The 18403-nt window shown below is 45.6% G+C and overlaps 1 protein-coding gene across 2 annotated transcripts in view; it reads right to left on the bottom strand.

The window, feature by feature from the left end:
• appa (amyloid beta (A4) precursor protein a) overlaps nucleotides 1-18403 on the bottom strand; it is a 174119-nt gene that overhangs the window by 108098 nt on the left and 47618 nt on the right. For both annotated transcript variants that reach the window (XM_070893219.1, XM_070893218.1), the window contains exon 2: nucleotides 5412-5582. In XM_070893219.1, the coding sequence (XP_070749320.1) occupies nucleotides 5412-5582 (171 nt within the window). The remainder of the gene's footprint in view (nucleotides 1-5411; nucleotides 5583-18403) is intronic.

Here is an 18403-nt window from a genome sequence, read left to right as displayed (position 1 = left end):
TTGACTCCCAGCCTCAACATTTTTTTTTTTTGAAGTGGGGGGTGGAGGATGGGGGGGGGGGGGGCAGGGAAGAAGAACGAGAGGGAACAAGAGTTCCAGATTCCACTACCCTTTGTGTGAAGTGTTTCGTGACATTACCCTTGAATGGCTGAGCTCTAATTTTAAGGTTATGGCCCCTTGTTCTGGACTCACCCATCCCAGAGGAAATTAGTTTTTCTCTATCTACCCCATCAACTCTTTTAATTATCTTAAATACATCAATTAGTTCACTGCTTAATCTTCTATACTCAAAGGAATACAAGCCGAGTCTAAGCAACCTGTTCTCATAATTTAACCCTTTTAGCCTGTGAATCTGCACTAAACCCCCTTCCAAGGGCAAATATCCTTCCTGAGGTGCAATGGCCAGAACTGAACGCAGTACTCAATCATAGAATGGTTACAGCACAGAAGGAGGTCATTTAGTCCATCGAGCCCATGCCAGCTCTCTGCAAGAGCACTTCAGCTAGTTCCACTTGCCTGCCCTTTCCCTATTTTTTTCCCCCCCTTCAGGTACTTAATCCAATTCCCTTTTGAAAGCAGTGATTGAATCTGCATCCACCACCCCTTCAGGCAGTGAATGCTGGATCTTAACCACTCGCCGCATAAAAAAGTTTTTCCTCATGTCGCCTTTGGTTCTTTTGTCAATCACCTTAATTCTGTGTGTCCTCTAGTTCTCGACCCTTCTGCCAATGAGAACAATTTCTCTCTATCTGCTGTCCAAACCCCTCATGATTTCAAACACCTCTATCAAATCTCCTCTCAACCTTCTCTGCTCTAAGGGGAACCACCCCAGCTTCTCCAGTCTATCCACATAACTGAAGTCCCTCATCCCTGGAACCATTCGTGTAAATCTTTTCTGCACCCTCTCTAAGGCCTCACATCCTTCCTAAAGTGCGGTGCCCGGAATTAGACACAATACTCCAGTTGAGGCCAAACCAGTGTTTTATAAAAGGTTCATCATAACTTCCTTCCTTTTACACTCTATGCCTCTATTTATGAAACCCAGGATCCCGTATGCTTTTTGAACCGCGTTCTCAACCTGCCCTGTCACCTTCTATGATTGGTGCATACATACCCCAGGTCTCTCTGTTGCTGCACCCCCTTTAGAACTTAATAGGAGCAGGAGTACGCCATCTGGCCCATCTAGCCTGCTCAGCCATTCAATAAGATCATGGCTGATCTGATCTTGGCCTCATCTCCACTTCCCTGCTCTCTCCCCATAACCCTTGACTCCCTTATCATTCAGAAATCTGTCTATCTCCACCTTAAATATATTAAATACACAGCCTCCACAGCTCTCTGGGGTAGAGAATTCCAAAGATTCACGACCCTCAGGTTTTAAATGGGTGACCCCTTATTCTGAAACTATGATCCCCTAGTTCTAGATTCACCCTTTCTGCATCTATCCTGTCAAGCCCCCTCAGAATCGGATATGTTTCAATAAGATCACCTCAAGTGTTCTAAACGCCAATGAGTATAGGCCCAACCTGCTCAACCTTTCTTCAGATGACAACCCCTTCATCTCAGGAATCAACCTTGTGAACCTTCTCTGAACTGCCTTCAATGGAAGTATATCCCTCCTTAAATAAGTAGACCAAAACTTTACACAGTACTCCAGTACAGTTGAAGCAGGACTTCCCTACTTTTATACTCCATCCCATTTGCAATAAAGGCCAACATTCCATTTGCCTTCCTAATTACTTGCTGTACCTGCATGCTAACTTTGTGTTTCATGTACAAAGACCTCCAAGTCCCTCGATACTGCAGCATTCTGTAATCTCTCCCTATTTAAATAATAATTCGCTTTTTTATTTTTCCTACCAAAGTGGATAACCTCACATTTTCCCACATTATACTCCATCTGCCAAATTTTTGCCCACTCACTTAGCCTATCTATATCCCGTTGCAGATTCTTTGCGTCCTCCTCACAACTTGCTTTCCCACCTATCTTTGTATCAAATTGGGCTACATTACACTGGGTCCCTTCATCCAAGTCATTCATATAAATTGTAAATAGTTGAGGCCCCAGCACGGATCCCTGTAACACCCCACTAATTACAGTTTGCCAACCTGAAAATGACCCATTTATCCCGACTGTTTTCTGTTGGTTAGCCAATCCGCTATCCGTGCTAATATATTACCTCCAACCCCGTGAGCTCTTATCTTGTGCAATAACCTTTTATGTGGCACCTTATCGAATGCCTTCTGGAAATCCCTTTAGAATTGCACCCTTTAGTTTATATTGCCTCTCCTTGTTCTTCCTACCAAAATGCCTCACTTCGCACTTTTCTACGTTAAATGTAATCTGCCACGTGTCTGCCCATTCCATCAGCCTGTCTTAAGTCTTCTTGAAGTCTATCACTATCCTCCTCACTGTTCACTACACTTCCAGGTTTTGTGCCATCTGCAAATTTTGAAATTATTCCCTGTACACCCAAGTCTAAGTCATGAATACGTATCATGAAAAGCAATGGGGCTAGTACCAACCTCTGGGGAACAACACCAGTCTGAAAATGGGGTCTAATTAGAGCTTTATATAACTAACACATCTTCTACCCCTCGAGATGAAGGCCAACATTCTATTAGCCTTTTTAATTACTGTTATACCTGTCCACTAGCTTTTAGTGATTTCTGTACTTAGACCCGAAACCCCGCTACTTCTCCACAGTTCCTAGCTTCTGTATACCATGAGATTTCTTTCCAGAGGAACTTGAGTCAATCAGAGTTAGTCATTTTATTTTGAATGACCATTGTTTTGAATGACCATTCCACCCTCAAGAGCCTGGTAAAGTTCACTGAACAAGTCACAGTAACCATCTAGCATCAAGTCTATTTTAATCAGATCCCAGCACAGGATTAAGAACATACTTTAGAGACACCTTTAGAGTTTAGGTGCTTCCCCTATGAAGTCCAAGATCGCAGGCAAAAATGTGTAGAATCTAGGAACAGATGGAGACAGCACATTAACTGCTACGGAATATTAAGTCAAATAAGATCCCATCACGGATCAATACTGAGGGATTTGTGCAGCTAAGTGTTTTAATCCGGATGCTCAGTAGTAATAACCAAAAGCTACAGAATCCTTTTATTAGTCAGAGCAGTCTTCTCAAAAACAAAATATATGAGAGATCTTTCTTGCACATGATGGGCTTCACCTAAACCACACTGGTAACAGTGTCCTTAGAGGGTAAATGGGGCAGTAGACTGGTTTGAAGTTAGTAAGGCAGGAGGAGCAGTACAACAAAACAGACTATAAAGAAAATAAATTAATAGCTGAACAATTACAGAAGAAAAAGAATATTTGAAGGATAGGTTGAATATAGGAGCAGTAGGCGGCCATTTGGCCCCTTGAGCCTGATTCTGCCATTAAGTAAGATTATGGCTGATCTTCGACCTCAACTCCACTTTCCTGCCCGATCCCCATATCCCTTAATTCCTCGAATCCAAAAATCTATCTACACAGCATTGAATATACTTAATGATTCGGCATCCACAGCACTTTGGGGCAGAGAATTCCAAAATTTCACCACCCTCCCAGTGAAGAAATTCCTCCGCCACTCAGTCTTAAAAGGCCTGCCCCTTATCCTGAGACTATGCCCCCTAGTTCTGGTCTCTCCAGCATCTCCAAAAATCCCCCTCAGAATCTTATATGTTTCAATGAATTGTATACGTATCTATTGAATAGCTTTTCTACACATCCAAGAAGCACCAGGAATAATTAACTGTAATTCAAAGTACATGCAGCTACCAGGAATATTGATGTGATTGGTATCTCCAAAAGAAAGCTGACAGCAGAGGATGACCAAGAGCCAGAGTGGAGAGGGTATAAAATGTTCACAAAGATAGGTCTACAAGGAATTGGTGGATTGATGAGGAATGACATAGCAGCTAAAAGGGCAGATATCTTAGCAGAACAGCAGCTGATTGAAACAATAGGGATATAACTAGGTAATGAAGGTAGCAGTTTGTTAATTAGTAACTGCTATAAATCACTAGTACAGTGAACAGACAGACGAAGAGTTGTTTGGTCAGGTGAGGACGGCTATGGAAAATCAGAATATACTAATCATGGGGGATTTAAACATCCCACAGGTAAAACGGGCAGATGAGGATAAACCTTAAGGGAGGAGTAAGAATACAAAAACAAAGACACTGAGGCAGTCAGGGATAGTTTCCTCACGCAATAGGAGAGGGAGGCAAGAACACCATCGAGGACAAAGCAGCCCGCTTGACTGCCATCCCATCCACCAGCTTAAACATTCACTCCACCACCGGCGCACCGTGGCTGCAGTGTGTACCATCTACAAGATACACTTATTTCCAGCATTTTCTGTTTTTAATTCAGAACCCAGCAGCCGCAGTATTTTGCTTTTGTAAGGGCAGTCGCTGTATGGAAACACCATCACTTCAAATTTACCCTCCAAGTCAAACACCAATCCAACTTGGACATATATCGCCGATCCTTCATCGTCGCTAGGTCAAAATTCTAGAACTCTCTACCTAACAGCACTGTGGAGTAGTTTCACCACACAGGCTGCAGCAGCTCATGGTGGCAGCCCATCACCTTCTCAAGGGCAAGGATCTGTGATCGGCAATAAAATGCCTCCTTTTCCAGCAACATCTATGTCACCAGAAAGAATAAAAGATACAAAATGACATTATATACACAATCCCTTTCCTCTATCTCTGTATAGCTGCTATAAAATTACTAATTTCAGAAGGTACAGTAGCATAGCAGTTATGATACTGGACTAATGGTCTGAAGACGCGAGTTCAAATCCCACCACGGCAGCTGGGGAATTTAAATTCAGTTAATTAAATAAAAAGTTAACATCAGTTAAAGTGACCAGAAAGTACCGAATTGTTACAAAAAACCCCATCTGGTTCACTAATGTCCTGGTCTGGCCTATATCTGGCTCCAGACCCACAGCAATGTGGGTGACTCGTAACTGCCCTCTGAAATGGCCTAGCAAGCCACTCAGTTGTACCAAACCGCTACAAAGAAGTCTACTCATTGTGGGAGTACCTTCACCACATAGACTGCAGCGATTCAAGGCGACGACTCCCCACCACCATCTCAAGGGTAATTAGGGATGGACAATAACGCTGGCCTTGCCAGCGACGCCCATATCCCATGAAGACATAAACAAAGATTTGGTACAAACACCATAAACATTTACCAAAATAAATCCTAATGCATCATTTCACTCCTTCCCCAGCACATCCTATCTTTACAATAAGTGATTAACCAGGTCAGGAATACTGCAAAGCTTATGAATACCCTCTTACCAAGTGTACATATCTGGATACATCTTATGATGTGCAACCGAGACAAAAAAAAAGAAAATTCTATTTGCCAACTGTGCACTTACCTCTTGACAGTACTGCAGGATTCCTTCTTTAGTTCCAAAGCAGCTGTTTGTTCCAGAAGGATCAGACACCCACTTGCCGCTCTGTACATTCATGTGCATGTTCAGTTTGCCGCAGAACATGGCGATTTGGGGCTCTGCTGCCAACAATCCAGTACCTCCATCGGTTGGCACCTAGTAAACAAAATGATCTCAATTACTGACGAAGCACTAAACAACCAGTGCAGATAATCAAAGGGTCTTTCTAAGTGACTTAAAAAAAAATAGCATCTTGTCTCCTTGAATGCCCAGGTCCCATATACAAACATTTGTAACAGAATATTAAAAGTCAAAGATGCAGCGGATAGGATTGCCAGGTTAGAACTACTTGAAGTTTTGGTGCAACACTACAACCTGACATTAAATAAGGAATTCAGACAGTGACTGGAAAATGGCGAGTGCCCCAGTTAAAAAAAAAGTTAGGCCAAGTTTTTTAACACCCAAGAATGCTGACAATCTGTGATAGTGTTTAAAAAAATCTTATATTCATTAATTAAGTAAGGATTTAAAGTACTTATGTGCAAAGTGATATCATATCCCACTAAACAGGCTATAGCCAAGTTCCTACGAGGTATCTTGGTTGAAGTGCTTGCTACTTGTATCTAATTTCAAAAGAGTTCTATTTTAAAATGAGGAAAACCATTGATAAGCTGCATATCTCTAGCCCGAATTACACGTTTAATAAAATCAGAACACATTTCCCACCCCTGCCACCCAAATTCGACAGGGATTAGAACATTTCAGGTTAACGACTGGGAACAGATAATGTGGCATTTACCTTGAGACAGTGAGCAAATCCCCTGACTAAAGCCCCAAACTATTCAATGTGTCAAATCAGAATCCGATTAAAGCATCTTCAGTTGGGTAATGCAGGATGAGGGAGTATGGCTCTTAAAAGCTAAAATTCTACATTACATCACTTTTCAAAATACATTTCACAATAACCTCTTAACTTGACAGCTGCCACAGTAGCTTGCCAATGTGTTGCATTCTACATCCACACTTCCTTGCTCTGAAGTTTTGACTGTTCTTCAGCCCAATGATGACAATTACAGTTGTAGTTTAATTCCACAGGCACCAAAAGTTCTCCAGAATCAGACTACAGTGGATATTCTCTATATTCAACCTATCGTGAGCCTCAGCACTAAGCAGGCTATTTGACTGTGGGGAGCTTTACAATCAAATCCAAGCTGTAATTCAGCTAACATCCACACCTACACATTTTGCAGTAAATATTGTTGCACAGGATTTGCACTAGCTGTTTTCTACATCACCCCTCCCTAGCCCAGGGACATTGAAGACAGCTCAATTACCATCCTAACTTAGATCAGATAAGTCAGCACAGACAAGGGCTTGAATCTTGCACGTTGTTGGCCCAAATTACTCAGGAACCCACTTGGCCCAGGAAGCAGTCCAGACTGCTACACAATGGGCCGTTAGAATCAGTGACAGCTGTGGCCTGACTGGTATAGAAGTATGACCAAATCAACTCCAAAAACCACAACTAAGTTATCATATGCTGATTTTCTTTGGATCAAAGACAGCAGAAATACTCAGGCATATAAATACAAGGCTGTAAACCTCATCAATGAGATTGCAAGGTGGTACACACCAGCCATCTTGAATCTCCAGCTTTACATTTGGAAATCCTTCATCTACATTGGGGACAATTTACTGTTTATGGTCAAGTCCCACTTCAGAAACTTCAACACAAAAATCTGAACTGACGCTCCAGTGCAGTGCTGAGGGAGTGTTGGAGGTGTTGTCTCTTGGATGAGTTGTTAAACCGAGGCCCCGGCTGCCCTCCCAGGTGGACGTGAAAGATCCTATGGCACTATTTTGAAGAACTGCAGGGGAATTATCCCCGGTGTCCTGGCCACTATTTGTCCCTCAATCAACATAACAAAAACAAATTATCTGGTCATTATCATATTGCTTTTGGGGGAGCTGCTGTGCACAAATTGCTTGATGCTTTTCCTACGTTACATCAGTGACTACACTTCAAAAAGTACTTCAGTGGCTGTAAAGTGCTTTGGGACATCCGGTGGTCATGAAAGGCACTATATAAATGCAAGACATTTTTTTCTTTGCACTACAGCACTAAATATAAGAGACTCCCCTCTGTAGGCTTCACAGCCGAATGTAAACAATCCTGGGTTATTGCAACTGTATGGTAAACCGGTGAAAATGTGCGTCTATGATTCAGCCTTCAGGATCAGGGAGCCACATTTTGGATGTGGAGCCCAGTACATTCCCTCTCTATGGATCACTCTATAGAAGTACAGCTCAGCGCACGGTGGAGACTGGCTGCCTGGTGAGCATAAAAGCACACAGACATTCGCTCTCCCAAAAACAGAACACAGCGTCAAGCATGAAGATGAAAGCACTTTTGGCCATTCACTAGTTTTGTGTGGGCCCGCAGTGTTGTGTTTCAAAGCTTTGCAAGGTAGGGAAGTGGTGCTCAAGTTTCATGCCAGCATTTTCATTCAAGTAGCTCGTGTTTCATCTTAGCAATTAGGTTGATGAAATCAGAAGCAAAACTTAGCTATAGCCCAAGGTGCTACTCTACTCCCTTATGGTAGGTGAAGAACTGAAGCATTGTACAGATGTTCACAGGAGGGCATTGCATCGTTATTGCAGGTTTATAGAGAAACCATCTGTCCAGCATAGTAACAGCCAGAATTACTAGGGTTATGAGATTCAAAGCGTTTTTTTTTCCAATCCTGAGTTATGCACCTACTCTGGTTTATTAAAATTCAAGAGCCTGGAACACCAGGCAGAATTCTTCTTTATTGAGGAGGGAATTAATGCGGTAGATAAGGGAGTACCATAGATGTTATTTATATGGACTTCAATATTTGTCAAGACATTCGACAAGGTTCCACATAATAGAAACTTAACAAAAGTGAGCATGCATGAAATTGGAGGCAATCTATTGGCTTGGATAGGGAATTGGTTAGGAGGTAGGAAACAGAAAGGAGATATAATGGGTCAGTACTCCAAGTGGCAGGTGTGAGGTGATATGTGGTGTCCCAAAGAGATCTGTACTGGGGCATCATCATCTCACTGTATTTATAAATGACTTGGATGAAGGAATGGAGAGCTATATATTCAAGCTTATGGACAAGAGTAGAGCATTGAAAATTAAGGGGTGATCATCTTTGAGGTTTTTAAGATGATCCAAGGAGTTGATAGGGTAGAAAGAGAACCTATTTCCTCTGGTGGGAGAGGAAAAGAAAAATACTTGCATTTATGTAGCGTCTTTTATGACCACCAGACATCCCAAAGCACTTTACAGCCAATGAAGTACTTTTGAAGTGTAGTCACTGTTGTAATGTAGAACAAAACTTCCCACTGGTTCTGTAGTTTAGTTCCACTCCAGCAGGGAGCTTGGCGGCGAGGAAAATTGAGAAGAGGGTTGGCGCAATGACCCAGCCCTGTTTGACCCAGGTCTGGACGTGGATTGGGTCTGTAATGGATCCATTGGTAAGGATCACTGCCTGCATGTCATCGTGGAGCAAGCGGAGGATGGCGACGAACTTTTGAGAGCATCCGAAACGGAGGAGGACGCTCCATAGACCCTCATGGTTGACAGTGTCAAAGGCCTTTGTAAGGTCGAAAGCGGCCATGTATCAGGGCTGGTGCTGTTCCCTGCAGCTGTCGTGCTGTTAAAATCATGTCCGTTGTGCCCCGTAGGTGACGAAATCCGCACTGTGACTCCGGGAGGAGCTCCTGAAGCACAAGGAGAAGACAGTTGAGGAGGACTCTAGAACTAAACTACAGAACCAGTGGGAAGCTGTTCAACCTTCATCGTCTCCAGGCCAGGTCCAAGATCACCCCAACCTCTGTCGTCGCGCTATAGTACGCGGACGCCGCCTGCATCTGCGCACATAGAGGCCGAACTCCAAGTCATAGTCAACATATTTACTGAGACGTACGAAAGCATGGGCCTTACGCTAAACATCCGTAAGACAAAGGTCTTCCACCAACCTGTTCCCGCCGCAAAGGGCTGCTCCCTCAATCATCAAGATCCATGGCGCGGCCCTGGACAATGTAGACCATTTCCCATACCTCTGGAGCCTCTTAAGAGCAGACATTGACGACGAGATTTAACACCGCCTCCAGTGCGCCAATGCAGCCTTTGGTCGCCTGAGGAAAAGAGTGTTTGAAGACCAGGCCCTCAAATCTGCCACCAAGCTCATGGTCTACAGGGCTGTAGTAATACCCGCCCTCCTGTACGGCTGAGAGACATGGACCATGTACAGTAGACACCTCAAGTCGCTGGAGAAATACCACCAATGATGTCTCCGCAAGATCCTCCAAATCCCCTGGGAGGACAGACGCACCGACGTTAGCGTCCTCGACCAGGCCAACATCCCCAGCATTGAAGCACTGACCACACTTGATCAGCTCCACTGGGCAGGCCACACTGTTCACATGCCAAACACGAGACTCCCAAAGCAAGCGCTCTACTCGGAACTCCTTCACGGCAAACGAGCCAAAGGTGGGCAGCGGAAACGTTACAAGGACACCCTCAAAGCCTCTCTGATAAAGTGCAACATTCCCACTGACATCTGGGAATCCTTGGCCAAAGACCGCCCTAAGTGGAGGAGGTTCATCCGGGAGAGCGGTGAGCACCTTGAGTCTCATTGCCGAGAGCATACAGAAATCAAATGCAGGCAGCGGAAAGAGCGTGCGGCAAACCAGTCCCACCCACCCTTTCCCTCAACGACCATCTGTCCCACCTGTGACAGGGACTGTGGTTCTCGTATTGGACTGTTCAGCCACCTAAGGACTCATTTTGAGAGTGGAAGCAAATCTTCCTCGATTCCGAGGGACTGCCTATGATGATGATAGTGTAGTACAAAAGGGATCATAACCTTAAAATTAGAGCTAAGCCGTTCAAGTGTGATGTCAGGAAGCACTTCTTCACAAAAAGGGTAGTGGAAATCTGGAACGCTCTCCCCCAAAAAAGCTGTTGAGGTTGGGGATCAAATGAATTTCAAAACTGAGAAAGATACTTTTGTTAGGCAAGGGTCATTAAGGGCTACAGAACCAAGGCGGGTTATATGGAGTTAAGATACAGACAGGCTCAAGGGGCTCACTGGCCTACTCCTGTTCCTATGTGCTTATGAACTTGCATTTATATATCGCCTTTCACGATTATAGGACGATCCAATGCGTTCCACAGCCAATTAAGCACTGTTGTTATAATGTAGGAAATTAGTAACGTGACTGGATTTCACTCCCAACAAATGTAACATGATTGTACCAGGCGTGTCCATCTGGTTCAGAAGATAACCCCTCAGACTTAAAAGGATAGCTCCATCCTCCAGCTTCTATTACTCAGCTGGACCAGCAAGATTTCAAAGAACCTGTGAATGTTACAATTCCGATGACTAAAGCCGATTTTAATTCAGATTCTCGGAGCATGCGTCAGTGAGTCAGGCTATGTTGTCAAATTAATTTTTCATAGCCCCACTAGCAGTTTTACCAGAAGCTTAATATTCATAGAATCATAAAGCGCAGGAGGCAGCCATTTGGCCCATCATGCCTGTGCCAACTCTTTGAAAGAGCTATCCAATTAATCCTTCTCTCCCTATAGCCCTGAAATTTTTTCCCTTTCAAGTATTTATCCAATTCCCTTTTGAAAGTTATTATTGAATCTGCTTCCACCACCCTTTCAGGAAGTGCGTTCCAGATCATAACTCGCTGTGTAAAAAAAAATCTCATCTGATTCTTTTGCCAAATGCATTAAAATTAGGCCAACAGGAATCCTGCCTGTGAAGTGTTAAAGATCCAACTGTTCCAGTTAAGGACAAACTACCTGCAACCCCAGAGCCTTCGAATGATAAAGAAGCCAATTTTTATACAGGCACTTGTTTAGCTCAGATTCCAAGAGTTCAGTGCTTACACTCTCTCATCCTGCTGACAGAATTGTAAGCCCAGTGTGTGGCGTAAAAATAAAACGGGGAAGGTGGCTCAACCGTGGCTAACAAGGGATAGTGTTAAATCCAAGGAAGAGGCATATAAATTGGCCAGAAAAAGCAACAAACCTGAGGACTGGGAGAAATTTAGAATTCAGCAGAGGAGGACAAAGGGTTTAATTCGGAGGGGGAAAATAGAGTATGAGAGTAAGCTTGCAGGAAACATAAAAACTGACTGCAAAAGCTTCTATAGGTACATGAAGAGAAAACAATTAGTGAAGACAAATGTAGGTCCCTTGCAATCAGAATCAGGTGAATTTATAATGGGGAACAAAGAAATGGCAGATCAATTGAACAAATACTTTGGTTCTGTCTTCACTGAGAAAGACACAAATAAACTTCCGGAAATACTAGGGGACCGAGGGTCTAGCGAGAAGGAGGAACTGAAGGAAATCCTTATTAGTCAGGAAATTATGTTAGGGAAATTGATGGGATTGAAGGCCGATAAATCCTCAGGGCCTGATAGTCTGCATCCCAGAATACTTAAGGAAGTGGCCCTAGAAATAGTGGATGCATTGGTGGTCATTTTCCAACATTCTATAGACTCTGGATCAGTTCCTATGGATTGGAGGGTCGCTAATGTAACCCCATTTGTTAAAAAAGGAGAGAGAAAACAGGGAATTATAGACTGGTTAGCCTGACATTGGTAGTGGAGAAAATGTTGGAATCAATTATTAAAGACGTAATAGCAGCGCATTTGGAAAACAGTGACAGGATTGGTCCAAGTCAGCATGGATTTATGAAAGGGAAATCATGCTCGACAAATCTTGTAGAATTTTTTGAGGATGTAACGAGTAGAGTGGACAAGGGAGAACCAGTGGATGTGGTGTATTTGGACTTTCAAAAGGCTTTTGACAAGGTGCAAAATTAATGCACATGGTATTGGGGGTAATGTATTGACGTGGATAGCGAACTGGTTGGCAGACAGGAAGCAAAGAGTAGGAATAAACGGGTCCTTTTCAGAATGGCAGGCAGTGACTAGTGGGGTACCGCAAGGTTCAGTGATGGGACCCCAGCTATTTACAATATACAGTAATGATTTGGACGAAGGAATTGAATGTAATATTTCCAAGTTTGCAGATGACACTAAGCTGGGTGGCAGTGTGAGCTGTGAGGAGGTTGCTAAGAGGCTGCAGGGTGTCTTGGACAGGACAGTGGGCAAATGCATGGCAGATGCAGTATAATGTGGATAAATGTGAGGTTATCCACTTTGGTGGCAAAAACAGGGAGGCAGAATATTATCTGAATGGTGACAGATTAGGAAAAGGAGAGGTGCAACGAGACCTGGGTATCATGGTACACCAGTCATTGAAAGTTGGCATGCAGGTACAGCAAGCGGTGAAGGGGGAAAATGGTATGTTGGCCTTCATAGTGAGAGGATTTGAGTATAGGAGCAGGGAGGTCTTACTGCAGTTGTACAGGACCTTGGTGAGGCCACACCTTGAATATTGTGTACAGTTTTGGTCTCCTAATCTGAGGAAGGACATTCTTGCTATTGAGGGAGTGCAGCGAAGGTTCACCAGACTGATTCCCGGGATGGCACGACTGACATATGAAGAAAGACTGGATAGACTAGGCTTATATTCACTGGAATTTAGAAGAATGAGAGGGGATCTCATAGAAACATATAAAATTCTGAAGGGATTGGACAGGTTAGATGCATTAAGAATGTTCCTGGTGTTGGGGAAGTCCAGAACCAGAGGTCACAGTCTAAGGATAAGGGGTAAGCCATTTAGGACCGAGATGAGGAGAAACGTCTTCACTCAGAGAATTGTGAACCTGTGGAGTTCTCCACCACAGAAAGTTGTTGAGGCCAGTTCGTTAGATATATTCAAAAGGGAGTTTGATGTGGCCCTTATGGCTAAAGGGATCAAGGGGTATGGAGAGAGAGCAGGAATGGGGTTCTGAAGTTGCATGATCAGCCATCATCATATTGAATGGTGGTGCAGGCTCGAAGGGCCAAATGGCCTACTCCTGCACCTATTTTCTATGTTTCTATGTTTTATGGGTGTCCAACTCAATTGCCGCACAAGGAAGCTGAATTTAGTACTGGAGCTCCAAGAGCCAGCACAGCGGCATTCTGACAAAAGGTCATTGACCTGAAACGTCAACTCCGTTTCTCTCTCCACAGATGTTGCATGACCTCTGTTGAGTGTTTCCAGCATTCTGCGTTTTTGTTACAGTGAAGTGATGCATTGGTTGTGGAGCAATGTCCGGAGGTCTTGAAAGGGGCTATTTAAGTTCTTTTTTTCAAAAAAAAAATGCTGGTATAAGCCGCTTGGATCATAAACAACTACGCTTTAAAATGAGTATGTGTAAGAAGAAACTACTCTGGTCAGCTTGGTGCTTCTTATCAAAGAGTGCTAATGTAGCCAAAACTGTGCTTTTTCATCATCATAGGCAGTCCCTCGGAATTGGTACTTCAATGAACGAGTTTTTTCTGCAAAGACTGGTTGAAGTTTTCAAGAAAATGCAAACATTTACTGAATGTCATGAAAATATGGAGAGGATTCTTCTTCATCCCCCTCCTTGAATATCCTTAGGGCAGGTACATTTTAAATGCATTTGCTTACAGGATCACACCTCTATGTCTCTTTAAAAAAAAACAGTATTACGAAACCCATTCCATCAGTTCTGATTTCATCCTTTCTGGAAAAGTTGCCCAAACAATCTCTGCATCACATCCTTCCTTCTCATAACACACATTACCGCGCCCATGACCCATTACTGGCACACTCCCCATGGGCGTTGTAGGTTTTTAGAACCACAACCAGGAACAAGTCATGGCTTGAAACTGGAGGGGTTGGGAGCCCAGGTCAGCTGTAGTCTATGTGAAAACATAGACTCCAAGCTAGGCACAGGAAGGATTCAAGCACGCAATGCTTTAGTAATCAGCTCACCCAAACAGAACAGACACACATCACAGCTCAGCCATGAGTGGATAGCAGAGTTCAAACGGACATGGTACTGGGCATGGTTAGTGTTTGAAATAATGCAGGTTCCTTTAACACAAAAGCATTGCAGTAGCAGTAAGATTTGGGCTCAAACCGAAAAGTGGACTAGCTAAATCAGATTTTCCAATTTAGCCAGGAGAATGAGATGCACAATACTTCTGTACTCACTCTTCACTTGTTTTAATTATCAATATGATGGACCATTCTAATCAGCAGCAATCGCCCGCTGTTATGATTTATTTATTACATTGGGACCTTGGGTAAAACTGCAGTGACCCATGATTTCCCCATAGACCGAAGCTAAAGCAGCTGCCCTGTGCCAAGAATGTCCTGTGCCCCAGCTTTTCAAATTAATTTCTCCTTTCTGCAGCGAGGAATAAATCATTGAGAAATGCAAGAATCAGTTATGCCTCCGATCAATCATGTCTTTGTCAGGGAAGAATCCAGAGCGACCAAACAGGCAGAACTGCTAATAACAGATTTATCTCTGCAACACATGATGTTGGTGTCAAAACATGACTCGGAGTCTGTGCCACAAATAGCAGATTTTAGCCCAATAGTTATTACAATTGGTGTCAGCAGTCTGGGCTACAATAGGGGCAAAGCACCAAGGTTCCCACTCTTACACAATCGCAGAATAGTGCACCACAGAAGGAGGCCATTCAGCCAATCGTGTCTGCACCGACTCTTTCGAAGAGCTCTTGATCTCAGCGATCCCTTCTATTAAGTGCTTATGTAGACTAAGGACAGGATTTGTCTCAGCTCTCACGGGGTCTAGGCTAATAAATGAAGAATAATCACTTGGCTGAGGAATGAGAAGATGGCTGGCGTTGGTGGAAACACCAGTCAGTGCATTCAGGGGGAGAAAATTGGATTTAAAAAAAATAACTTTTCAAGAGGATACGAGGAGGGTTGATTTTGTCTTGTAGGTCAGCTACTTACTTACAAGGGATTATGGGGCACTGCAGCTTTAGTGCAATATTCAGAACCACAGCACACCCACTGTGCTTTACTAAATCAGTGTTTTACTAAGCTTGATTTAAATCTTGATAGAAAAGTAGAAGATTCACTGTGTATATGAGCCACGCACACACAATAAAAACATCTACTCTTCTCCAGGACTGGCAGGCAACAGATTACTGGGTCCTGTTCCTCCCACTTCCACAATACACCGTTACTGAAGCTGTGCAAGCTATTCTGTAAACAAACCAATACAATGGATTAGTGAACTACCCTCCACCCCACATTTTCTGTCCTCCTTCAGACACAGATAACCACTACCTCTCTTTCCTCCCGTAACATGCTCCTTAAAATCCACCTCTGACCCTTGCCCCAATATCTCTGGTCAAATTTTGTTTGATTATTGCTCCTGTGAATTCAAATCACAGATAGATAGATTTTTAACCAATAAGGGAATTAAGGGTTATGGGGAGCGGGCGGGTAAGTGGAGCTCAGTCCACGGTCAGATCAGCCATGATCTTGTTGAATGGCGAAGCAGGCTCGAGGGGCTAGATGGCCTACTCCTGTTCCTAATTCTTATGTTCTTATGAAACACGTTGTGATTTTTTACTACGTTAAAAGTGCTATACAAGAAACATAAGAAATAGGAGGAGTGGGCCATATGGCCCCTCGAGCCTGCTCCGCCATTCAATAAGATCATGGCTGATCATCTACTTTAACTCCACCTTCCTGCACTATCCCCATTATTACTTGATTCCCTTAGTATCAAATATTTCTATGGATCTCTGTCTTGAATATACTAAACTGAACATTCACAGCCCTCTGGGGTAGAGAATTCCAAAGATTCACAAGCTTTTGGTCATCTGCCCTAATATTTTCTTGTGTGGCTCGGTGTCAAATTGTGTTTGATAAACACTCCTAGGCTCTTCACAGTAGCGTTTACTACATTAAAGGCGCTATACAAGTTACTGTTGTACAATACCTTGGTCAAATGATTGCTCTATACACACTGGATTTCTATTTATAACCATTTAAGACATTAAATTCAAGTCCGATTCTGTTAGATGTGTGTCCCTACCTTTTCATACTGACAATCACCATGTCCGCCTCTCCTTTGCCCAGAACAATGGGGCCAAGTTTCGGCCTGAGTTGCTCCTGTTTTTTTTGGAGCAACTGGTTTAGAATGGAGTATCTTAGAAATTGCAATTCTCAACAATTAGTTTGCTCCAGTTCTAGTCAGTTAGAACAGTTTCAGTTTGGAACAGATTTTTTTTTCCAAAAGGGGGCATGTCCGGCCACTTACGCCAGTTTTGAAAGTTTAGGCAGTGAAAACTTACTCCATTCTAAGTTAGTTTGGAGTAAGTGTAGATTTTTGTACGCTCAGAAAAACCTTGCCTACACTTGGAAAATCAGGCGTAGGGAATGGGGGGGGTTTAAAAGGGAAGTTTACAAACATTAAACACTTCAGTTTTACAAATAAAGAGCCATCATCAACAATAAATGATAAATACATCAATAAATCAACCAATAAATGAATCAAAAAAAATTAATAAAAAATAAAAAAAATTAAAATAAAAAAAATTCTACTCTGACTGCAACACCGGGAGCCCTTCAACAGCGTGCTGGGACAGGGCACCCCCAGTGTGTCTCTCGCTCTCTTTCTGTCCGTCTGTCTCTCTCTCACTCACTGTCTGTGTCACTCTCTCTGTCTGTCAGTGTCTGTGTTCTGACAGTGAGGGGGGGGCTGGGAGGGGAGAGGGGGGGGCAGGGAGGGGGGGGGCTGGGAGGGGAGAGGGGGGGGCAGGGAGGGGAGAGGCAGGGAGGGGAGAGGGGGGGCGCAGGGGGGAGGGGAGAGGCAGGGAGGGGAGAGGGGGGGGCAGGGAGGGGAGAGGGGGGGCGAGGGGGAGAGGGGGGGCGCAGGGGAGAGGGGGGGGCAGGGAGGGGAGGGGAGAGGGGGGGCAGGGAGGGGAGGGGAGAGGGGGGGCAGGGAGGGGAGGGGAGAGGGGGGGCAGGGAGGGGAGGGGAGAGGGGGGGCAGGGAGGGGAGGGGAGAGGGGGGCAGGGAGGGGAGGGGAGAGGGGGGGCAGGGAGGGGAGGGGAGAGGGGGGCAGGGAGGGGAGGGGAGAGGGGGGGCAGGGAGGGGAGGGGAGAGGGGGGGCAGGGAGGGGAGGGGAGAGGGGGGGCAGGGAGGGGAGGGGAGAGGGGGGGCAGGGAGGGGAGGGGAGAGGGGGGGCAGGGAGGGGAGGGAGAGGGGGGCAGGGAGGGGAGGGGAGAGGGGGGCAGGGAGGGGAGGGGAGAGGGGGGGCAGGGAGGGGAGGGGAGAGGGGGGGCAGGGAGGGGAGGAGAGGGGGGGCAGGGAGGGGAGGGGAGAGGGGGGCAGGGAGGGAGGGGAGAGGGGGGGCAGGGAGGGGAGGGGAGAAGGGGGGCAGGGAGGGGAGGGGAGAGGGGGGGCAGGGAGGGGAGGGGAGAGGGGGGGCGGGGAGGGGAGAGGGGGGGCAGGGAGGGGAGGGAAAGGGGGGCAGGGAGGGAGGGGAAAGGGGGGGCAGGGAGGGAGGGGGGGGGGCAGGGAGGGGAGGGGAGCGGGGGGGGCAGGGAGGGAGAGGGGGAGGGGGGGAGAGGGGGGAGGGGGGAGAAGAGAGGAGGGGGGGGAGAAAAGAGAGGAGGGGGGGGGAGAGAAGAGAGGAGGGGGGGGAGAGAAGAGAGGAGGGGGGGGGAGAGAAGAGAGGAGGGGGGGAGAGAAGAGAGGAGGGGGGGAGAGAAGAGAGGAGGGGGGGGGGAGAAGAGAGGAGGGGGGGGGGAGAAGAGAGGAGGGGGGGGGAGAAGAGAGGAGGGGGGGGGGAGAAGAGAGGAGGGGGGGGAGAAGAGAGGAGGGGGGGGAGAAGAGAGGAGGGGGGGGGGGAGAAGAGAGGGGGGGGGGAGAAGAGAGGAGGGGGGGGAAGAGAGGATGGGGGGGGGGGGAAGAGAGGAGGGGGGGGGAAGAGAGGAGGGGGGGGAGAGAGGAGGGGGGGGGGAGAGAGGAGGGGGGGGGAGAGAGGAGGGGGGGGGAGAGAGGAGGG

The sequence above is a fragment of the Pristiophorus japonicus genome, chromosome 11, assembly GCF_044704955.1.
Source record: "Pristiophorus japonicus isolate sPriJap1 chromosome 11, sPriJap1.hap1, whole genome shotgun sequence".
NCBI lineage: Eukaryota > Metazoa > Chordata > Chondrichthyes > Pristiophoridae > Pristiophorus > Pristiophorus japonicus.
This window is presented reverse-complemented; position numbering and strand designations above follow the sequence as displayed.